The sequence below is a fragment of the Triturus cristatus genome, chromosome 11 (assembly GCF_964204655.1).
Source record: "Triturus cristatus chromosome 11, aTriCri1.1, whole genome shotgun sequence".
Classification (NCBI taxonomy): Eukaryota; Metazoa; Chordata; class Amphibia; order Caudata; family Salamandridae; genus Triturus; species Triturus cristatus.
Window position 1 is genome coordinate 1133959760 of NC_140594.1, and position 25167 is coordinate 1133984926.

General features: G+C 46.5%; 1 protein-coding gene across 24 annotated transcripts in view; it reads right to left on the reverse strand.

Moving 5' to 3' along the window:
- Nucleotides 1-25167, reverse strand: part of LRCH3 (leucine rich repeats and calponin homology domain containing 3) — a 516524-nt gene that overhangs the window by 219355 nt on the left and 272002 nt on the right. For all 24 annotated transcript variants that reach the window (XM_085635769.1, XM_085635764.1, XM_085635771.1 and 21 more), the window contains exons 11-13: nt 12448-12543; nt 11290-11341; nt 901-1041 (exon numbers count right to left, since the gene is read on the reverse strand). In XM_085635769.1, coding sequence (XP_085491895.1) covers nt 901-1041; nt 11290-11341; nt 12448-12543 — 289 coding nt within the window. The remainder of the gene's footprint in view (nt 1-900; nt 1042-11289; nt 11342-12447; nt 12544-25167) is intronic.

A 25167-nucleotide genomic window follows, 5' to 3' on the forward strand; every position in this document is an offset into this window, starting at 1 on the left:
CTGGGATGCAGAGAGGAGAGCCACTTACAGGTAGGTGGAATGCGACCAGTACCTCACAAGCTACTCGTTAGAAAAACCAGATCTATACCATTCCCTAAATTATGCCTTTTTAAGAATACTTCCATGTCCTTCTTTCAATGTCACTACCAACTATGGGGTCTTATTTCCATGATAATAGACTCCCATTTTACAAGATAATATATCCAAACACGTTCATGCTTTACGTGGACGCCAACTTTCCAGAGAAAGTATCAGAGTCAGAAGCCATGCCTATTTATTCTGCCCTCTGCCAGTTTATGTGCCACAACATTTCTGGCACAATCTTTCAGTAATAGAGGAGGGTATCACATGGCTTGTCAGGAGTAGTAAATACGTAAACCCATGATCATCATATCAAGCATGAGTAACTCACGTTTATACTTGTATGCCGATCTATCACATGGCAATCAAGGAACTGTAAGCACACTACTTACCCGTGAAGGTCTAAAGGTGTGGGGGGAAAGGGGGGGGGTGGGCCGGAACAGATCTGTTTAGCTGAAGAGCCAGGTCTTGAGGTAAAGCATCTCATGTCCAATCTAGTGCATCTTTACATCTAACAGTCCTATCCTCTTATATGTATCATTTCTTTAGATTAAAAAATGACAAGGATTTACATTTCCCTCTTCTCATGCCCTACCAAATAAGTTCATATTAGGTTTATTCTTTGGTGGCGCTTTCCAGAAAATAATTATCATACTCATATCATCCCATTCATTTCTGCGACAAACTCTAAGAACCTACAAAAATTGGGTCCTTTCACCTACAAGCAAATAGAAATAATTGAATTGTCAACTGCATTACAAATAGATGTACACAAAATCTAGCTTAATACTGAGTAAGTCATGAAAAAAAGACAATTACTTTGACAAAGTCGACTACAGAGTCCCTCTGAATGTGCTTGTTCCTAATCCTCTCTTCCTCATACTGGAGTGCAGCAAGCTGCGCCTCCCGCCTGGTCCGCTCCACTAACTGTTCCCGTCGCCTTTGAAACTCCGAGTCAGTCTGCAAGAGAAAGAATAACACACAAAACATTTAAAGAGAAGACCAGGTTTACAGTCCTGAAAAACCATCAACTGCCAACTTTTAATCTCTCCTGTTTAGGTGAAATAATCCTCCCATATTTATCAATTGAAAGTAAAAAATATGAGACAATGAATAAATGTTATTTATTGCTCGCCTAATGTACACTATTTCAGTGACACCGAACAGAACACATCAGAAATAAACATAATTACCAAAGGTTTCGCCCCTTCATAAATGTGCAAAGGCCTTTATCTGGACCACTATAGCTCACTTTACTCTGTCTACACATTCATATGTGCTTGTAAGTTTCTTCATAATTAGGTCTAATTGATGTTGTATTGATTCCAAGGGTCTTAATGTTTTTGTAGTTTTTTTTTGCAGATTTATTATACTTGAAGTCAATCAGACAAGTATCTCAAGTTCCGGGATGAATTTCACAGCACATGAATAGATATTTGTATCTAAATAACAGGTTGATTATATTTAGAACTAAATGTAATACATTATTTTTTATTTAAGAAAATATACTAAGTAGCAGCATTGTTGGCTCACATTACAGCATACAGCTCTACATTACATTTCTAGTGATCACAATAAGTAGGGATATCAGATTACAAAGCAAATCAAAAATACAAAATGACCATCAGACAACTTCGAATTTAGATACAAAATATATGAGAATTGCAGACCAAGTGAGATGTAAGGACTGCAAAGATTGTGTAAAATTTCAAAACCCCTTTCAGTTTACCATGTTGACTGTCGAGGAGGACAAGTTACTTACCTTCAATAAGGCTCTTTCCCGTGGATATTCGAACAGCAGACTCCTTGTGAAACCCTCGGCGCCAGACTGGATCTAGAGATTTTTTTTTTGCTCCAGTGTGCCAGCAGGTTGGGTTGTGCGACTCTAAACTAACTCTGTCCCGCCAGAAAGTGATGCCAGAGCCACATATAAGCACCACTCCAGAGCACTGACGTCTGTTTTTTAGGTCTCGCCCAAGCAGCGCGCATGCGCTATAAGAGGACCTTTTGCCCCCGTTCTGCTCTTTTTCGCAGCACATACTCGTGCTTGTGGCAGCATCCACCTTCCGGGAGCACGCAGGGGCACGCCACAAGCACGAGTATGTGCTTCGAAAAAGAGCAGACTGCGCACACACCCCCCTCCCGAGCTTGTCCTCCTTGTTCTATTTAACCTTCATACATTCCTGTGTTATAGCTGCAATTTCTATTTAAACTTCATACATTCCCTTGTTATAGCTGTACTTTCTATTTAAATTGTCATAATTGGCATGACTGGGTGCTTTATTTAATGATGGCAATGTGAACATCCTAAAATAAGGAATACAATTAATCTACTGGTGTTGTATACATTTTTTCTCTCCATGTTTACCGTCAGCAATTATAACCGCATATTTCCCGACAAGGTTTATTTGCTAAAAAATACACATCTCCAACAGTGCACGTCAAGGCATGGACAGACAGGGCCAGGCTGGGATCGCAAACCAGCCTTGGCAATTACGTCCGACTGGCCCTGGGCACAGGGGTGTGGGGGGAGGGGGAGGGGGTTGGCGGTAGCACTAATGCTGCGCTGTTAGAAGGGGCCGATTTAAACTTGCCCCGGTTTAAAAATAATAAGCATTTGCAATGCAATAGGTCTTGCATTTACGAGAGTTTAAGCTATTGGCATTGTAAATGACAATGCCTTTTATTTAGGTTTTAAAAACCAAAACATAAATAAAATGCACTGTCATTTACAATGCCAATAGCTCAAACTCTTGTAAATGCGAGACCTATTGCACTGCAAATGCTTGTTCTTCATTCTATCCACACAGTCAACCACGGAGTTGACAGTGTATTTATCATGCTGCACCTCATGGTGACCGGCGTGCACCAGTCCCACGAGGGATCCGGATACCCTTTATAAACTCCTTGTGGACTCTACCTCCTGTTCGAATCACACCATTTTTCTTAGGTCATTCCAATCCACAATCATTCAGTGCTTATTTCCCCTTGATAAGGGTCGTAGAGGTGCTGTCAACCAGCGTTCTCCTCTGAATGGAATCAAGCTTGATGATTGTGGATGAGAATGACCTAAAAAAATTGGTGTGATTAGAACAGGAGGTAGAGTCCAAAAGGAGATTATAAAGGGTATCAGGATCCCTCGTGGCACTGGTGCACGCCGGTCATCATGAGGTGCAGCATGATAAATCTACAACACAGTCTGAAGGCAAAAAGGCTATAGGCCTTTTACTCAGCCGTACATGGCCCTGGAAATCCAGATTGCATCCAGCGTTATTGCCTGGAGCACCGACCTTTCGCATCATCTACACTTTCTTCGTTCATCACAGACCTATGATCAGAGGCCGAACCCGGCTTCGTGTACCTTCTACACTGCGCCCTTTTGTACTTTTCTGGAGCATATTTGGTGTAGCTACGCTTCCTTATTGTGAGGATACTCGCCTTTATTTAGACCTATGACCAGAGGCGGGACTCTGCTTTAACGTCCTACACTGCGCCCAGTGTACCCAATTGAAGCGCACTCTCTGTGTAGCAAAATTCCAGTATCGTGAGGATACTCGCCTTCTTGAGCCCTGATGAAGTTCTCCATGTGAGAACGAGACGCATTGGCTGAGTGTAATTCTCCCATTTCGTGAGAATGAATCAATTGGAAATAAAGACTATTTTGAAACCTAATACCAATTCTCTGGACTTCATTACCTGGTGCAAGCCCACCCCTTGCTTCATTTAGGATCCAAACCACAGAGGCATTACTTGACGGCTGGTGCCCGGGCTTGTTGCGCAGGATCTCTACTACATTTGAAACTAGCGTGAGGTGCAGAAGCAACAGTCCGCCGTTTAAGTGTCTCCTTTGCAGAGATGACAGTGTGTAGATCTTTAAATTGGAACCTTTTGCTATTTATAAATGAAAGAGTACATTCCACAGAATGGGAGGGCGGCAGGGTGGTGAGGAATCTGCGGTTAGTGTCCACTAGACAGAGTGTTACTGAAGGCAAGAAATATGTTCTTCTGATGGATATTTATAACTGCGGATTCCTCACCTTGTAAGTAGATGCCAAAGCAGCACCTCCCAAGGTGATGGGTGTGGGGAATGGCTCAAACCAGCAAATCTTGCAGACTGGAACAAGCAAGGAGCCCTTCTCTGGACCTGGCTAACAAGGCAGTACTGATTTCTGCACATACAAAAATTGGCGCTAATGTTACGGCCAGGCAGATGTCCAGAACAGGTACTCTGCGTGCCAAAGCAGTGGTAGAAGCCATGGCTAGGGATGAGTGATCACTCCAACCTTCCGGCCAGGGGCTGCTTCTCGGCCAATGTGAAGCAAATATTAAACCAGGGAATTACTTACCTTGATATGACCCTTTTCTGCACAGTCTTAACCATCTTTGCCCCAGTAAACCTCACAAAGAGCTGATCATCCAGCCAATAAATAGTCCGGCACTACCTTTTGAAAGAATGTTGCTTTAGTTGCAACACCGGGAAATAGGTGGTGTATTGTGGATAAACAGAGTTTGTAGCTGACTCATGCAACAAACATGTTACTGTTACAAGAAAGACTGTTCTGGGAGTCAGGAAATTCAAGGAATGCACATAAGGAAAGTGAGAACCAAATGAAGTTCCCACTTCAGCATCACAGAGGGTTTGGGTGGAAAGTTAAGCAGACCTTTAAGAAAAAGCATCAAACTGGTAATTTAAACAAGGACAGCTGGTCAGGTAAACTCAGACAGAGCTGACAAATAACCTTTAACAATGCCTATGGCAAGTCCTTTCAGGGCTAAAGACAGCACCAATGTAGAACTTCACTAGGTAATGGGTCTGTATGGCAGGAGTTACACGAGGACAAAAACTTATTTCCGGAGCAAACAATGTTTGCAGACATGTAGCTGCTAGAATGACATCCGCTACATCTGGAGGGAGAGCGTAGACAGTCACCTGTCACAACTTTGTCCCTGCGCATGAAGATATAGATTGCAAGGGCTCAGTTGAAGGACCCTGCTCTGCTGCAGCGCAATAGATGATCCTCCCGGAGCAGCAGCCTGATCAGAGGAGAGATGCTCATGCACAGAAGTTCTGGGTACAAAATCCGGAGCCAGTAGGAGGACTTGGACTCGCTTGTTCTGATCTTTAGAAATCTGTGCATGAGAGGCAGTGGCGGGAAGGCATGCATAAGACCTGAGTGCCACTCTAATCGGAAGGCTTCTCCAAGAGAGAGTGCACTTGGGAACTCGGGTGCGCTAAGTGTTGACATTGCACATTCGCAACAGAGGTAAAGAGATCGAGCCGGGGTTCTCCCCATTGTTGGAAGATGCCCTGCGTCACCTCTCATGATCTGGTAGGTGTTTTCAGCTGAGTTTACCTGCACTGTTTAAAAATCTAGCAGTTCCAGACAGTTCCAGAACCTCAAGGCCTCCTGGCACAGGACTCAGACTTATGCAGTACCACATGGTCCTGGTGTTGTCCACGTGGACCTGAAGTAGCCTTTTCTGATGGTCAACAGGAAGGCCTTCAACACAAAGTGAATGGCCCAAAACTCTGATAGATTGATGTGGAAGTGGGTCTCGGTCAGCAACCAGAGCCGTCTGATCTCCACCCCTCCGAGATGAACTCCCCAACCCACCAGTGATGCATCCGCCACCATCGTCCACTCCTGGTGGGATAGGCCACTGATCCAAATGCCACTGAGATGCTGCCACTGCAAGTCTTTTGTAGTTTACTCCGAAACCTGGATGGAATCTGGCAGGTTTCCTTGGTGGTGCTCAGCCCACAGACTTCAGAGCCCATTATATAGCCCGAATGTGCCTTCTTGCATAGTCGACACGCAAAACGCTAAGAAGTGTCAGAGACACTCTCACTGAGACCCAGGGCCGAGGATGCAACATTGGGATTATGGCCTGAATGTCCTGGACTCGCTGAACCGGAGGCTTGGAACTGCCCCATATCCAGGAAAGCTCTGATGAACTCTGAAGAAGTCAGGTGTGACTTCAAGTTGATCCTTCAAAGATGTTAGGAGTTTTGCCATCATCTACAGGTGGTCTACAACGGACTATGGTAAGCCCACCTTTAACAGCCAATGGTCAATGTAGGGGAAGAATGGTATCAACCTTCAAAGATGTGCTGCAACCATCGCCATCACTTCCGTGAACATCCAAGGGTTGCTGGTAAGGCCAAAGGGCAACATGGAAAACGGAGAATACTCCTGGCCCACCATGAACCACAGATAACATCTTCGGGCTGCAGGACTTGAATGTGAAAATAGGCATCTTGCAGATCCCGTGCTACAATCCAGTCTTCTGGAACCAGGGCAGACAGAACTTGGGCCATTGCTAGCATCTTCAATTTGTCCTTTACCAAGAAGAAACTGAGATGGGAAGATCTAAAATAGGATGTAGAATTCTGTCCTTTTTTAGCACTAGGAATTAACAGTAGTAACATCTGGACACTGTTTCAGATGCAGGAACCCTTGCTAAGGTTCTTTTGTCCAAAAGAGCCTGGACTTACTCCTGCAAAATGGATAAATGGACCTCCGATATCCGCGGTGATGTAGATGGAATATGCAGCGTGTCAGGGAGGAATGGTAGGGCATATCCTTGTTGGACTATCTGAAGGACTTATCTGTCAATTTGATGCTCTATCACCTGTGAAGGTAATACCGTATCCTGCTTCCAACATGGCCAGGTGCGACCGATTGAAAGCTAAAATGGTATGGTGGCAGTAGGCAGGTCTGAGCAATAAGCTGCCCCTGAGGGCTTGGAGGTTGTCGACTGGATCGCTGACCCCAGCCTCGAAAAGACAGGGGGGGTATAGAGTGGTCTGTTGCTATGGAGGTGGGCCTTGGAGTTGAACCAAGCCCCTTCCGAAACCTCAAAAAAAGCAAACTTAACTGGTAAAGAAAACTGGTGCATGGGAGTGGGCTGTGGCTGTTTTCTTTGAAGCGCTCCAAGGGAGAGTCTGTCCTGTCCTTAAAGATACAGGTGCCATCAAATGGCATGTCCATTCATGATGCCCGAATGTCACCCGAAACACCAGTAGTACTTATTACCCTATCCAAGCAGTCAGTGGTGTTGAGTCCAGAGCAGATGACCTACTTCACTGCGTGTTGACCATCTTGAAAGGTCAGGGACAAACTGACCCTGAACTCCTCCAGGACTGCAGGCATAATATCAGCGATATTGTCCTATAATGCATGGGATTAGCATCCTAGCAAGCAGCTAGCATTGATGGATCTAGGGGCAAGGCTGGTTAAGGAAAACATCCCTTTACTACTTGCTTCCATCATCTTCTCCCTATCTGGAAGGTGAAAGGGAAAGAATTGGGTTTGGGTTCTAGTGGAGCCTTTTACCACCAGGCTCTCCAGAAGAGGGTGCTGCATAAGGAAGGCAGGAGCACCAAAAGCTGGCTTATGACGATGTGCCACTTGTATATTCACTGGTGAGCACAAACAAGGTTTTGCCGAAGTGTCCATGAAGGAGGCAGCCTCGAGGCAAAAGGGCTGTCTTGGCCAGGCACAGAGGAGCTGAATTAATTTGAGCCTTCGATTGAAGTCGGGACTGATTATGTTCAGAGTCGGACAGAACTATGAGCTTGACGTCCTCCTCAGCACTGGTATCGACATAGCAGGGACTGGCAAGGTTCATGGCATGGGATTGACTGCAGAGTTGGTGCTGAACCTGCAGCGGGTTCTGAAGGTTTAGTCGGCACCAGAGGCAGGCTTGCAGGTGGTAACCTAGCTGGAAGATTCCATAGATCCGTGAGGCACCAAGATACACCAGAGGGAACTGGTTAGGTGCCTAGGATGTGAAGCATGGTATCTTAAATGCCTCAAATTTGTTGCGGCAGTGCCGCTGGGCCCGGGAACTCGGGCGCAGCAAGATTATTTGAAGTTCCTCAGCAGGAGACAGGAAGTGAGATCACAGGGCACCTTGACACACTTGCAACTTCAGGAGAGGGGAGAGTTTGGAACAAACCCGCCTTCAGATTCATCAAGTCACACTCCTGCATGACTTGAGTGTCATGGCCAGACCCTAGACAGCAGAGGGACATCTTGTTGGAATCGGTCACAGACATTTGCTTACAACAATCCATGCATTGAATAAAGCCTGTGGTTTTAAGTATGAAATTTCCATTGCATACTGGAGAAAGATTTAAAAAAAATTAAACTTGTCAACTGTCGAGGAAGGAGGTGGTAGTAATGGATACGTCTCCGAAGTCACGAAAAGAAAGGAACTCATGTCAGCGTGTAGAGGTGGCGCTTACATGTAGCTCCTTCAACACTTCCTGGACGGGATGGAGTCGAAATGGAGCTCCACAAAGCCACCCCCAGGAGCAATGGTGAGAAAACTCTTCAGATCCAGTTTGGCATCTGGAAATATTCACAAGGTGAAGCATCTGCTGTTAGAAGTATCCATCAGAAAGGGTAGCTTCTGACACTTTTTTGTGCCATGGTACGGCAAAATAATGGACAAGGATGAAAGAAAGAGAGACAGACAGAGAGAGAGAGAAACACTCATGATTGACCTTCTTGCTCCCACTTTATAGATGTGTTAGTAAATTTAATTCCCATAAATATTGCCTTGGTCAACAAGGGACACCATGACAGGTGACTGGTGCAGGGATAAATGGAACGAACCTGGTCTGTAATTGGGTGATGTAATACTGGGATTGATACAGTAAATTAATTGGTTTAAATTTCAGACGCAATGCATAAGTGTTGGGTTTCTCACACTGACATTCTTTTCTTTCCATGTTAACTCCTTTGAATACTGGCTCAGCAACTGCTATGAAACTCAAACATCCAGTCAGGCAAGAAAGTTAGCAATCGTGTTAAATCTCATGGATCATAATTATTGTTCCAACACTACGGAAACAAGCCTCTAAACAGCCTCTGTAGCGGTTCTCTTTTCTTCCTTTTACATGCGGGGAGATGGCATACACTACAAACAATCCATTCCCTTTAATTTTCAGAGTGAAATGGCAAGGGGTTTTCTGTCTGCAGGACAACATATTTATCCATGACTGTTACTTCCACTACAGTAAGAGCATCTGTTTCAAAAGAGCAAATAAATCCTGGAAACTATTTACATAACTAAAGTGACACTCCTTATTTTTCACGCTAACCATGCATTTCCAGTAAACGTAAGCTTTGCACCCTATGTTCAGAAGCTCAACTTACAACACAGTAGAATCACTCCTTGCTAGCCCTCGCGCAGTCTATTTTAGTAATTTCACAGATAGACTATTTTATTTTTATCCCATCACATGACAGTAGTGTTCTTCACTACGTCAAATAAATTCTTGTACACTAATATATATCCATATTTTCATTCTACTTCATAACTAAGAGTGCTGAAACATCTGTTCAAGGCCCTTCTAAATCTCGTTCTTAAGGACTTGAGAAAAGTAGGTTTTCTAGTGTATACTGGATACAGTGCAGAATGCAGATCCTAAAACCATGCTTACTGGCTTCTTCTGCCTACAGGGTCAGCTGAGAGCTTCACTAAGCAAAACAGGGTTTTCTATAGTGCAGTCCACACCCACCTGTCCTCGAAGGAAATAATGAGCTTGTCCCTCTTTGCTTTTTCAAGTCTCTGTGGACACTCACAGAAAACATCAGTTCTATCTTAAAGTCCAAGCTCAAATCGCTGCAGAGGCACAGAGACTTTGTTCCTGATAAAAGATGCAAAGTTCCCTCTCCTTTCACGAACAATTTGCCATGAACTTCGTGGACCATGGGAGCCAAACCTGTACAAATTCTTCCGCTGTGTGTGATGGCCAGCCAGAGAGTCCAAGAACACAGCAAGGCTGTATTACTAGCCTCACATACATTAACAGACTCAATGACGATTCACTAGGTGACTCGCAACTTGGAGACAGAACAAAGAAACACCAGAAAATTTCAGATTGGAAGCAATATTAACCTCACCATGCACCAGCATGAAGGAAATACAAATACAACTAGAAGGGCCTTTCTGATGAGAGAAATACAAGCTTTGGGTGAAGAAGCACTAAAGACATACATAAAAGTTGGATAAAAAGATGCTGAAAACCCATTGAAATATATCTATGTTGCAGACATGCAATGAAGACCGTAGGATTCACTGAGTAAGTTGCAGTGGATATTTTATTCAGGTAAATGTTATTAAATACAACCAGCAACCTCACAGAAGGGCAGTTCTGTCGCTGCTGGAATCACTTCCGCATCAGTATTCTTATGACACGCTAAGGATTGTAGATGCTGGGATGTCATTAAGCCATAACCTCTGGCAAAGGTGATACCAACCTACAAAATCAATGCTCATACGTGAGCCTGAACTACTATCGGGGCTCCATAAAACATGAATCCGTTGCTGCAACACTTTCTCAAGTCTTTGCAAGAGTGCAGAGCCTCCCCTTAGAGGGACAACCCCTACCGGCAGTCAGCGGAAAATATAGAGATCACCGTATAGGGGGACACAGCTGTTATGAGTGTCAATGACAGTACTATGTCACTTTTTAGGTAAAGAGGGGCTCCCATTTGCTTAGATTAAAGAGAGGCATCATGAAATATTTGCTTTTTGGGTTGTGACATTGATGGCAAAGAAGAGTGGACCTTCTTATGCCTCTACTCAAGCTAATAATTCTTCAACAGAAGTTAGGCTGAGATCACCTTAGGGTCTCCTACTTTTCAGGCAAGCAATGAGCTTTGAAGGGTGAGACAACTATGTTAAAAAGGAAACACTGTAAAAATAAAGAATTAAAAATAAAAAGCTGTGATCAACTAGTCAATTTAAAAATATTTAAATTATTTTTCGGCACCCAATGAAAAATCTATTTACATCAAGCTGCCTAAAGCGTTTCATAAGCCCATTATATCTTTCCATAGAGATAACACTGAGAAAGTTTTAATAGCAAAATATTTTATGTCCTTGAACTCCAATTGCAGAGGTCACTACATTACATAAACTGCAAGTCACAGTCCTGAATACAGGCAGGTGAGTCTTTTATACTTCTAATAATTAAAAATGTTTGGAACTGATAAAATGTATAAGCAACTTAGCAAGAGACAAAATGATTTAATGATGTAAATTAGATCATCTTTATTTCAACTAAAAACAGACCCAAATATCATTAGTTATTCCAGGCCAAGTCAAATTCAGACAATATTTACCGTGCATAATATCAAGGAACCCTTAGTGTAGGACCAGAGCTTAAAAGGCAAAGAATCAGCAACTTACCTGGTGAGAATTGGACGCCAACGACAGCAGGTATGAAGCATCAACCTGGGCCCTATAACACACAATACACTTCCTTCATCAACATCATTTAATCATTTTTAGTTTTTGTTAAGAACATATCACTGGAAAGCCATATCTCAACTGGGGAACTTCATATGATTGGGGTGTGGGGGCAGAGACTGGCAGTTAGAAGAGGGGGGGGGGGGGGTAGAGACACCTTTAGTCCTCTTCTCCAAGGCCCAGGGGCAACGGGTGCAGGTAGTCCTTGGGCGTCAGGTTTTTCCTAACTGGAGCAGTTGCGGTTGAGGGGGCCTGCGTGCACAGGCCCTGCAGTCAACTTTGGGGAGTCCAGGAGGGGTGGAAGCACAATTGACTCAAGCTCTAGAGGGCTGGGGAACCTTGTTGGCACTTCAGAGTTTAGATGAACACTTGATAATGGCTTAATGTCATCTCAGTGATAACGGAAATTATCATTTTGCAAGTGCATTAGTCACAATTAGTAGTCCTAATTGGAGTACACCTGTGGTAACTAGAAACAAAGGTATTTCTACACTCTTGCCAATCCCTGCCTGCCCCCCCCTTCTGTCCCTCCCCTGTCCCCCTTCAAAACGGGAGGATGCTTAAGCTACCAATATCAATATTTCACAAGGTTCTCTCGCTGCTACCAGGAAGTTAAAGCACAAAGGTGATTGATCACTTGTTTGTCTTTTTTAGGCTCTGCAACAAACGCTAAGAAATTACTTGAGTCTCAAGCAGAAAGGGTTGAGGTTTGCCTATAAATGGTTGTTGCACCAATTCTTTGAAACCTATACAGTCTTACCGACCACAGGTTTACAATGGTCAATCTCGGGAGCCTTGGTGAATTATAGGAATAGGACAACTTTAGTTATGCAGATCCATGGTAGAGTTTGAGTACATGAAGAATCTTGATTTGTGATATCTTCTGGAGTGGAATACTTGACGATACATGTAATACAATTACTTTAGCCAACGGAAGAATCGAGAAAATGTTTTTGGACCATTGCATTTTATCCAAAGCCTTTATAATGGGGCCACTGTAAAGACTTTGGGAAAAAACCACTGATAGATCCAATAAATAAACAAATATTTTCATCAAAATATTTAAATAATCAAAAGCAATGGAAATTAACTGTTTACCTCTCTGTCCTGTCTGGATGACTCCGCATTGCCTGTTGTCTTTCCCGGTCCTGAGATAAGGGTAGTGTTTCGGGCCTTCGTAATTCTTCTGTATCTCTGTATATATTTAGTACAAAAACAGTAATGTGTTCTTAATTTGCAAAACTAACTTATCCACAACAAGATGCTGTTTTCTGAGGCTTTAGTAGTGCATCAACGTCCACTTCAAACAAGGTAAGGAAGAGTTACCAGACGATTAGGACATCATGACCATCCCCTAGCATTTTTTTTATTAGTAGATATAAGTTCTGCTAATGGGGACAAGCAGCTTTATTTAGATACCCACACTCTATGTCCCTCAGGTGTCAAGCGATCGATCTTCAAATGAAATTCAGGAAAGAGATTCAGAATATATCCTCAGTGTCATAAACGAACCCCTGTCTTCTTTCTGTTACATCCATTAAACCCACTAAACGAATCACTCCTTTCATGGTACTCCATTAGCACTGCCACCCCCTCATAGCAGCAGATCATGCCTGTGGCTAATTTGTCCATGAACTAAACCTCACGGTATTGTTCATCTACGAAATCCAATAATGTACTGTTCAGTTCTTCGAATAGTTATACCTTCCTTGTCTCTGCATACCTTACCTCCAACTCTAAGAATACCTCCAGCTCAGGTGAGATGGATGGCCTTTTAATAGGCTTTAGAATCTCTTAAAGTTTAGCCATGCAAACTCCTATAAAGAGTGCTTTGAAGGCGTCCCGCTCAATGCCTCAATATTGCGATATGGCCTGTTTTACATCTCCATAACACCCAGCATTGCTTCAGAGGGAAATTACAGAGTATGACCCCCATAGAAAGATCTAGGGGTCATTATTGACAGCAGTAAGGAGAAATGATTTTTATAAAGACCTTGGTAAATTCCTTTTACTGCTGGATTATGTGCATACGTCTAACATCAATCAGAAGTCGGTATTCAACATAGAATTGTGTATCCTAGAATAGAATGTGAAGCTCTTGGTGTCTCGAAGCTATTATACCTTTATGAAACAAAGATCATGCTGCCTTATAATTTGCCCAATCCTTTTAGGTGCAATTGTCCGAGGTCTAGTATCCACTGTGAAAGTTAGGAAAGTGTCGAAATAAGTTTCCCCAATAATCGTATGGTGTGTGATGCAGGTGCACTCTGTCGCCACTCATTAAAGAATTGGGGCAAACTGTATTTGGGCTGTAGCTATATATCAAGGTGACCAGTGTTTCTCCCAGTGTTCCTTGTACTAAAATATATTGATCGTCCGCTGGGGTAACACTTTATGCAGGACAAATTCAGGTTCCTTCTAATGAGAGTTGCCGGACCCCTGGAATATGGGAAGTAAGACGCTCTGCAGCAGTGCTCGCTTTTACATGCATGTTTGTAGTCAATAGATTTGAATCAGTGTGTATCCTAAAGTTATGCACTTCTTTTTATATCTATTTTAAAAAAATGCCAGTAGAGTTCTAGCTTTCTGTGGATTACTATCCTGCTAATTTTCCAAGTGACTATGTAAATGGGAAAAGAGTGACTCTGTGCTGTCATGTCATATAACAGTAAGTTATACAACACCTGGTCAATCTACAAAAGTATGTTTTGGCGGTCCACCCACCACCATACTGAGAAAGTGATTTATCTGCGGAATACGGAGTGCAAATTGCCCACCTCCAAACCACAAGGATTCCACACACTATCAGTGGCAAACAAACACCTTATACTACTTGTTGGCAACCATTAGATTCACAATTCTTGTTTCTGTAGTACAAGTTACTTACCTTCAGTAACGGTGTATCTGGTAGAGACGGTTCTAGCCGCAGATTCCTTAACGTAGAATTATCCCCAGGTGTGAGACTGGACCCGGACAACTTACTGGCCCAGAATCTCTGCGCGCCGGGGGCGTGACGTCAGCGAGGTCACATAAGCCCCACTGTTAGACCTGGCACCTTGGCGTGAGTCTCCCTTACACTTTTTTGTCGTTGTGCCTCATGTTTTTGCTGGTGTTAGCTGCTCAGAGCACTGTGCCACTGACAGCCAGTGCCACAGTGCAAGTGCTCCCTGTATAAAATATATATGTTGGTTGGATTCCATGATTGGCTTATTTGGTTTACTGTCAGACCCCAGTAAAGTGTAACAGGAGTGCCCAGGGCTTGTAAATACAAATGCTGCTGGTGGGCTTGCAGCACTGGTTGTGCCACCCACAGAAGCGGCCTGGTAAAATGTGTCTAGGTCTGCCATTGCAGAACCTGCGTGCAGTCTGGTACTGTCATGCTGACTGGGCAAGTGCACCCACTCGCCAGTCCCTAAACCTTCCCTTAACTTCATATTAGTCACCCCTATGGTAGGCCCAAGGGCAGGGTGCATTGTAAACATAAGGTAGGACAAGCCCTGATATGTGTGGCATGTCCTAATAGTGAATTACAGCCATTTTCGTTTTTCACTATTGTAAGGCTACCTGTTCCCCATAGGCCAGAATGGGCTGCTGGAATTATTATACTCTATAATCCTTGCGGACTCAGGGAACATGGTAGGAATTCGAGTTTAGTATGCCTGAACTCAGAATAATAAAATACATATTTTAGCAAGGTTTATTTTAATGTTCTGTGTTTGCAAATGCCACTTTTAGAAAGTTGGCATTTGCTTGCCTAACCATTTCAGCCCGCCTCTGCGCTGATGTGTATCTGCTGTCTGGTTTGTGTGAGTGACAGGGCTGGGGAATTCCAGGAGACAGGCTGGGCAGCCAGGTGGTGAATAGGAAGATTACACCAGGATGGGTGGGAGGAGTACACCTGGACTTTGAATAGGGCTGTGCTCTACCACAACAATGCTGGCTCCACCTCCTGCGGAGCGAGCGTCTGATGTCTCTGCCCTGCACACCGAAAGCAGAAGCCTGCATCATGTCAACAAAGTGCTCAGAAACCGGACTGAACTAGGCAAAGGCCCCCTGGCCGCAAAGAACAAAAGAAATGTAGTATAATTATAGGAGCCCTGCTCCTAAGAAATCAGATGCTGCTGACAAGACAAACCTCTGCTTGAGGAGAAGGAACCGGGAAAACTGTAGGAGGAGTACTGTCCCTGACCTGGGGGATTGGTCTGCAGTGGTTGCCTTGCTGCTGAAGGAGAGGAGAAAGATTGCTAAGAAACTTTATTTCAACTTGTGCTTTTAAGATCTCCAAGGGCTTGTGACTGAGCTTGCCCCCTTAACGAAGTCCCAGGACCAGTGGACTTCACCGCCTTGAGAAACGCTGCAGAGAACCACCGTTCGCACCGTAGCGCCGAAGTCGAGAGAAGTGTGCGTCTCATCGATCGACGCGTACATTGGAAAGCCTGTGCCCAGATGTCCGGCCCGAACAACGTGACTTTGTGGCCCCCTACGAGCCGTAGCTCGCACCGTAAAGGAAGGACTTCGCCCCGTACCTGGTTTTCCCCCCTCTTCGAATCGTACACTCAAGCGTGCCCCCCTACCCCTGTTGTGTGCAGGCTGCAGCGCGTAGAGTGGCTGGGTACGTCGGTCACAATTGGAGCGTACTGCCTGCTTCGCACCGCGCTTAAGGAAAAGGCGCCGCTCTCAAGGTACGGCTCGTACGCCGCAACGAACATCAAGAGCACAGTACCTATGCATCGTCCCCTCGAACAACGCGACTGAGGCCCCCAACGAGCCTTAGCTCGCACCGTAACAGGAGGACATCGCACCGTACAACGCGTTTGGTTTCCCCACATCGTCCGTGACGAACCCCCCAAGACAAGGTACTGTGTACGCCTTAAGCACCGCAGGGTGTACGCTTCGCACCGGAGCGTCTGCAGCGTTGTGAGACCCGTTCTTAAGCACCGCAGGGTGTACGCGTCGCACCGGAGCGTCTGAAGCGTTGTAAAACCCGTTCTTAAGCATCTCTTATCCCCGTACGAAGAGGAACGAACCGCATAGAACCTTGAAATTACGCTTGAAACCAGAACTGCTTATTGCCAATAGTATTGTGGGTCTTTTTATCGTTATTAGGTCTTGTGCCAAGTCTTACTATATAAAAATACTTATTTTTGATAATCCCAGTGTGGAGTCCATTTGTGGTGTTTTCACTGAGTTACTGTATGTGGTCACAAATGCTTAACCTGTAACACCCTGAGATAAGCCTTGTCTGCTCGCGCCAAGCTACCTAGAGGGTGAGCAGGAGTTGTGTTAGGAGTGTAACCCCTTACCCTGACTAGAGGAGAGGGTCCCTGCTTGTCACAAGTACCTACCTGTGCCAACCAGAGATCCCCAATTCTAACACCCACCCTGGCGCGCCGATGTCCGTTTGCTTTGGAGAATGTTTCTGCGCCACAACGCGGAGCCATCACAAAAAAACTGAGAAGAGCATGGGAACAGGGTGCAAAAAAAACGGAGAAGAAAATAGAGAAAAACAAAAGGCGAGAAACATCACCAGATGGCACCAAGCACCAGAAGGCGACAACAGCAGGCCAGAGCAGGAAAAGAGCAGATCACCACTCGGAGGAACAACTGTGCAAGGCTAAAACACCAGGTGGCAGTAACGCACCAGAAGCCCAGAGCAGCGAAGCCATAGCAAGAAAAGCACAAGGCACCACTCCACGGAACCACCTTGCAAGCCAAGGCAAAAGCCATCCTTGAGGCACAAGCATGTGAAAGCGCTGTGACAGCAAGAGAGAGAGATAGAGAGAGTCTGCAATCACAACCACAAAGGGAAGGGCCACAGCGCGGAACAGAGGAGCAACAGCAAGGCACCCCCAGACCACACAGCCAAGGATGGCCATACCTCCTGAAAGGAGCAGGAAGTCAAAGGACAGAAAATCCATCCGCAGACCACAGCGTCAAGGAGGGCCATAACCCCTGAATGGATCCGGAGGTCAAAGGTCAGGTAAACCATCCGCAAACTACACTGACAAGAAGGGCCACAACCCCTGAATGGAGCAGGAGGCCAAAGGACAGGTAAAAGAACCCCTAACGAAGGAGACCGGTAGGGAACCAGAAACACTTTCCCCAGAGGGAAGAGCAAAAGTGGACCCTCATGCTGGAGAGAAACCAGCTAGAGGGAAGCCTGACCGGAAGAAAACGAAGACAAGCCACCCTGAGGGAGGCGACTGCAGAAACCCAAGCAGAGGGTCCTCGCAGAACGGGGAGGAAGGGCATGTCGTGAAGGAATCTGCGGCTAGAACCGTCTCTACCAGATACATCGTTACCGAAGGTAAGTAACTTGTACATCTGATAGAGACTACTAGCCGCAGATTCCTTAACGTAGAATAGATACCCTAGCCATACCCAGAAGAGAGGAGGGCCTGCGAGAGAACCCCCCCCCCACCCGGAGAGACACAGAGCCCCAGCAGGGGACATGTCACAGGAACAGGAAAGGAAAGGCCAGGATATCCTAAGCTCCACCAAAGGAGAACTGCCCAACACTCCGCAGGGGCAGAAAGCGCCCGAAAAGCCCCAAGGAACGCAAGCACCACCTCAAACCCTAGGGAGAAGAGGTAGAACCGGAGGCAGGGCACCCCTGAAGAAACACAGACACAGTGACAGAACAGAGCTGAACAAACCCCAGCCGTAAGCAGCGGACAAGGCAGGGACAACTCCAGCGACAAAAGTGCAGACGGAAGAAGAAAGGCACATGAGAACACATCAAAGGCCACAATGGTGTAGCAGAACAAACAGGCCTGCACTGGCATGACAGCCAGCAGCAGACAACACCACTGAACAGTGCACCCAGGACCAACTAGACGTCAGCCGAAGGCAGAGGCCAGGAGGGGCCAAGAAGGGCTAGGACTCGCCCCACGAGAGGGGCCCGCACGCATTGACACCCGAATGAAGAGGAACTAGGAAAAAGAAAGAAGAAGAACAGAAGTGCGAAACCGCGACAACGGAAGGCCTTAGACAGCAGACCTGACCAGGCCCGAGACACAGCGATCCAGGAGATGTAAGGCCTGGGGTGCAACGCAAGCCACTCCAAAACCGCCAGCAGGAAGATCGCTACATATCGTAACGCCACGTAGAGCAGAAGTCCGAAGGACGACTACACCTCCCCAGCACATGATAAAGCTATATAATAGCCCACCATTACCACACATACGGCATGTTACGTCCCAGAACATGGGAACCCTCTTAGGAAAAAGTTTCCGCAGCAGAGGACAAACAGAAGATCCTGCGGAGAAAAAAAACGCAGATGGCTTGTCAAGCAGCCAATAATGAAGTGACAGAAGGCCTAAACTCAGGGCCTACAGTGCTCGGTACAAGGCCCCAGTACAACAACGGAAGAACAACTCCCTAACACAGACCGACTCACAGGTCACGGAGGAGGAGGAGGGGGGTGAAGCCCCGCAGGAAACCTCTGAATGGCAGAATCCGCAGGGGCGTGCAACAAAAGAGTGCCATCAAAAGGAAGATCCACCAACCATTCCCTCACGTTGTCCGGGAAAACACTATCCCGGAGCCAGGCATGGCAACGAAGGGCCACAGAAGTAGTTGCCATGGTACGACCAAGCACCTCCGAAACGTCCAGAGCCGAGAGAAGAATAAAGGACGCCAGCTCCCGGCCATCCAACACATGGTGCCTCAGATCAACACAGGCACCCTCCTGAGAAGCGGCAGACATAAGGGACTCTGCCGAGTCCCACAATCAAGAAGTGGCCTTTGCCAAAACACGACGAGTGTGGAGGCGAAGATATTGCGCCTCCAGGAATCCAACCAGCGGGCCTCGCGGGACGGCGGGAACAACAACGATGGCAGGGAGGGAAAGGCAGTCTGCAAAAGAGGGCCCCTGGTGGAGGGAAAGACAGACCGGTGCAGGACGGTGCAGAAGCGGCTGGGGCACCAGGTCCCCCGTGGCGGGCCACCCCCAAAAGACAGGTGCGAAGCCTCAAAGGGAAGAAGCAGCTCCCTACCCCCATAACCCTGATGGAGGACTTCAAGAAGATGTTCTGTGGGGATGGGCAGCTGGATCGCCCATGCGCAAGATCCCCGCTGCCGTGGAAACAGCTCAAGCAAAAGCAGCACCGGCCTCCGTAGGGCCCCGTGGAGGGGAAAGCAGTTCCCCGGTGGGCAACGGCTGGAAACTAAGGCGGCCGTCCCCCAGGCCAATCGAAGGAAGGAAAGGCCAAGCCCAAAAAGGAGGAGGAGGAGGGGTGGCGGAGGAATGGGGAACCTGAGGACCTTCCGGCGAAGACTGGAGGCGCGGCGACGCCGATGAGCCGTCTTTGGAAGATGTCGGGGAAAACTCCACGACGCGGCGGCCCGTCTCCGGAGAAGACGAGACCGACAAGCGCCGAACCTCTGGGGAAGAGGGAGCATCTGAAGACGACTCAATGACCCGACACCGGCCCGGCGCCGTAGAGTCCGCGACCGGTGTCAGGTCAACGTCGACCGGCACCGAAGGGGACGCCGGAACAACCTCTGCCACAACTCACGGCGCAGGAGACTGGAGCTGGGGCGGCTAAGGAACGGCGTCGACTCGACCTCCGACGAGGCAGCCGCCAGCGTGCAGGGACGAGGGGGGCCCGGGGACTACCCCAACCTCTAGCCGGCCCCAGCGGCGCCACCAGGGCCAGCAGCCGCCGGAGCGGCGTCACCTTGGCCTTGCCCAGAGGACCGAGGGGGACTCGAGGACACGCCCCGAGCCCCTGCAGCCTCCCACGACACCACAGGGACCCCCACGGAGGTTTGCGGCGAGGCAGAGGCGCCGTGGTCCGAAGGAGGGAGACCCGACGGCCCCACATCCTCCGAACCTGGATCCGAACCAGTCGGCGACGCCGGCGACGCCGCAGGAGGAGCCCCCGCATGCGGCAAGGGACCCGCAGACGCCCCAGGAAGTGAAGGAGGCGATGGAAGAGCCAAAGAGGCCTGCAAGGCCACCGCATAGGCCTCCATCTGGGCTCTGGTCGCCCCCGCGCCGGGAACGGTGGATAGGATGGCGACGCGCGGGTTCGCACCACCCACGGAGAACCCACGCCCCCAACAAGCCGGAGACTGGGCCTCGGGGACAAACTGCGTCACTTACCAACAGGTGAGCAATGCCCTTGCGGCCTGGGAGAGGGACGATGTCGGAGACTAAGGCGGCGGTTCTGGAAGCCATCCGCAGGGGACGTACGCGGCGACGCCGCCGACCTGGACAGCTTCATCCGGCGCTCCCGCCGGGACTTCGGCTTCATCTGCTGACACGTCTTACAATCCGTGTGTGGTCGTGGTGCTACCCCAAACACCACATACAGATGGGGTGAGGGTCTGTCGCCGAAATCTGGCGCGCAGAGGACGAGCGCGTTTTAAAGCCTGAAGGCATTCGCACACTGTACCCAAGAAAAACAAAAAAAGAAGGCCTGAACAGGCCAGGACACGATCCGGGTCTGCGTTGCAAGTGGAAAAGAAGAAAAACTGACGTCGGCGCTCCGGGGTAGGGCTTATGTGACCTCGCTGACGTCACGCTCGCAGAGGACATTAGGGCGGAGTCGCGAGGTGCCGCCCCCGGCAGACAGAGATGCTGGGCAAGAAAGTTTTCCGGGTCCAGTATCATGCCTGGGGATAATTCTACGTTAAGGAATCTGCGGCTAGTAGTCTCTATCAGATATATCACACAAACATAACAGATATGAGACTCACAAAGACTACTGGGTCACATTTACTTAATGCAAGTCTGTGAGGCAGACTTATCGTGGATTGATGCCAAACTTCCCTGTATGCAAATATTTTTGTGTCTTTTATATGGAAAACAACCAATCTTGATTAGCTATGTATCAAACCTTGACAGCCAAGATTAGCCCAGACCTACTTCTCTTATCTGACAAGAAATACATAGCACACGCCAATGGAGATTTAGCATTCCCAAAAAATAAATAGAAATTACTTATGAGTTGGTCGGCACTTTATCGTAGGAAAAAAAAAGGTAATATTTCTTTCAGATGTAGTTTTTCTACTTCTGGGCTTTATTTAAAGGATCATTTATAGATGAAAGCACTTGATCCGTTTCCATCAACTGAGTATGGACGATTTGCATCTATTTCTGCAAATTATCAGATTTATTATTTTTTTAAAAAAAAAGACATGTAATGTATTAACAAATGTATATCTAACTCCCGCTACATAAACGTGAATCATCTGAATATATATCAGCGCCTGACATGAGGAAGTTGGCATAGAAGTAATGAAAGCAACTGCAACATGAGTCAACGTCTTAATTGGAGTTAACTGAATACCAGAATATTTACGAATTTTAAAATTATAAACCATGTGCTATATAACCATCAGATATACTGCATTTTTCATGATTGCTTGTATGTTTTGAAAATAAATTACAGTTGTATAAACACTTTTAGAAAAAGCTTTGTTGTTTACTGTGTAGAGATAAAGATATATTTTGTGACTTTTGCAGTGTTACAAAAGTACAGGATGGGCAAGAGTTATATTTGTTGTTGCACCTGTATTTTGCTGTTACATTAACATACAGCCACTTCTTGCACTGGCCGCACATCAGCATTGATAGTGACCGACATTATAGGATCTACAAGTCATAATGCATCATTTTCCAATATCATTTAGATGGACTGAACACCCTCACGTTTGTCAGAGGTCATAAACAACAAGGAGGCAGCAACAATTGTTTTAATCGTCAGCCATATCCCTCCGGCTCTCAGACTCATAACCAACACCTTACCATCATTATAAAAAATACATTACAAGTTACTAGGCAAAGACACTGGTACACAATGGGGTGGGCTGAGGCGAACCCCGCAACCCTCTGTGGAAAGCAGTGAATTACCCCTTCGCCCTCTAGTTTTCAGAGAGTACTGAGTCTATCACACCCGCTCCGATGGAGAGGCCGATGCCCAGGAACCCTTGAGGTGGATGGAGATCAGAAGTCCTCGAGGTCTAGGGAAGACACAGTATTTGAGAAGGGAATGAAAGCAGCATTCAATGGTGGATTTCCATGCAGGAACTAAAGGTGCCACAATACATATGAACAGAAATGAAGCATTGGGCTTTTTCATTGTTCTTTTTTAAAGAGAGGAACAGTATTGCTGATTTCATCTAAGAGGTACAGCGGAGGGTCATCTGCAGAAAAGGCGCAACAGTGGATATGGTTCTTCAGAGCTCCAGTAACCACAGTGATGAAACCGATCAGAAGCCACACCAGAGTCATTCACAGAGAGTAGGTTGAGTGTCTATCAAATGTTTTCGAAGTCAAAGTCGGTTTTCCTCAGTCCAGACAGAGCAGTTGAAGGATCAATATATATGTCCATGGTGACTGAATATCCTCTAGGACTGAAATGGATTATTGCCTAGTAAGAAGCATGAGTAAAGCATAGCCTATTTTGTGTTTATGTCCTGAGAAGCTAGAGCAGCCCCAATGAGTCAAGACTGGCGAAAGAGGCGGAGGTCAAAGACCCTCGGTGCTCAGCCGTAGGGTAAGCGTTACTGAGAAAGAAGTCTTCTTTGTGGCTTCCGAAGCTGTGCTGCCGAACCATCTGCAGGATTTCTGGTATGCCACTTGTTTTGCTCCTGCGGACCCAGCAATGCGCAAGCCATCTGAAGGGGCGCAATCTGTCTACAAGGAAAAGGTTTTGCCGAAAGCGGGAACATCAGAATGTGCCGTCAAACATTGTAATGTTCAATATCAGCCCCTCTTATCGTGCTATGACTTGAATGGCAGTGGTGGCAGCAGATTATAAAGCAAGAGTACAGGCTTTTTTACTTGCACACCTGATGGACGACTGTTTGTTGGGCCTCCCCTGTAAAGTTCCTCCCAGTGTGCCACAGTGGGGCGGACCCATCTTTCTAGTTCCCAGGGATCCAAAGATGTCAAATTCTGAGTCACAGTTAGCTGTTAATCCTATTGGTCCCATGAATGTCTTTTCCTGGAAAAAAATATATGGGCAGCAATAGGCTCCTCACCTTTGGAAACCCACTCGTGGGACTATGCAGGTAATAATGACAATGATACATCTTCCAAACGGCCTTTAACCTTCACTGGAAAAACATTACAACTAGATACCGGTTAACTGTCCTCCTGACAGACCTGCTGAACTGGGCACAAGACTCTTAGCACCTCAATTAACCATGTATCTTTTTTTATTGGTGGTTAATTGTTTAGGTACTGGGATAGTGGGTTCATTTATTTTTACAATGTTGAAATACCGTCAGCTACCAGAGGCCACAATAGTACACTGGTGAATGGTCTTTTTGCACCTGTGTACGGTGCATTGTATGCAAGCAATTAAATAACAAGCACTGGCAATGCTAACTGGTCTAGCTTAGCATTATTAATTTGATTAAAACAGTTCCCTATTTTCCATTTAACAAATAACTCTTCATGAGAGCTTGAGCTGTCGCAATTGAAAGGTTAGAAAAAGGTGTCTTTTTTACCGTGAAGTGAGATTAGATAGGGGCAACTGGAGAAGAAACAAGCCGCTTCACCAGGTGCCACTACCTAACAGAAATGTAAATGTGTGCAATTGGTTAATCGGAAAATCTAAAGGGTGCGTGGGAGCTTATATAAACTTTAATTGATATAATCTGGAATTTGACCTTTTAATGGAAACCTATAAAAAAGATTTGCACTGGGTACTATCAGCACTGTGTGCAACCAATCTTATACGGTGTGTATTAAATGTTTTAAACTAATGACTTACTTATTCAGAGTGCTCTTTGTCACAGGCTTGGACCTCTTATTATTGTAAATACACATCACTATTTCCCCAGTGCACTGGCCCGAATGATTGACTGCTCAATTACACCCACAGATATCTGAAGTGATCGCATTGATCAACAGAGTTGTCCTCCTAGGATCTCTGACCCCGCCCCCACACTTGCAAAAATAATTGATGACAGAATGATGCACAATGGCAAACATTCACCCCAGTACAGAGATCTGGGCCTAAATCCATCGTATTTTTGCTCCCCATACCACTCCAGTTTGAACCCAGCCATATGCAAATAAGTTTTGACCCTGCACCCAATGGGAACAGTGCCGCCCGAACTGCCAGGCCAGGTCCTCCCTGGACTGGAAACAAGAATCCTAGGACCGGTTTAGGGCTTTCAGCCCTCATCAGCCAGGATAGCTTGACTGCAGTGGCATGGAGAGCACGGGACTCACGTCTGAGCATACCCGTCCCACTCGGGGTGACAAATGCAAAAAGCACTATTGATGGCCAGAATGCAGAACAATGTCATACATTCACCCCAGTACAGAGATCTGGGCCTAAATCCATCGTATTTTTGCTCCCCATACCACTCCAGTTTGAACCCAGCCATATGCAAATAAGTTTTGACCCTGCGCCCAATGGGAACAGTCCCGCCCGAACTGCCAGGCCGGGTCCTCCCTGGACTGGAAACAAGAATCCTAGGACCGGTTTAGGGATTTCAGCCCTCATCAGCCAGGATAGCTTGACTGCAGTTGCATGGAGAGCACGGGACTCACGTCTGAGCATACCCGTCCCACTCGGGGTGACAAATGCAAAAAGAACTGTTGATGGACAGAATGCAGAACAATGTCAAACATCCCAGTACAAAGATCTGGGCATAAATCCATCGTTTTTTTGCTCACCATGCCACTCCAGTTGAGACCCAGCCATTTACTGACATCACCCCATTGTACCCAGGATCAGTTCCCATACTTCTCTTCATGCACTCTGACCGCTGCATACAATACAGACTGGCATTGCCAAGGCTATGTTTTTAGTATTCTTCAATGTCTGTCAAGGTTGATGTTGTATCTTC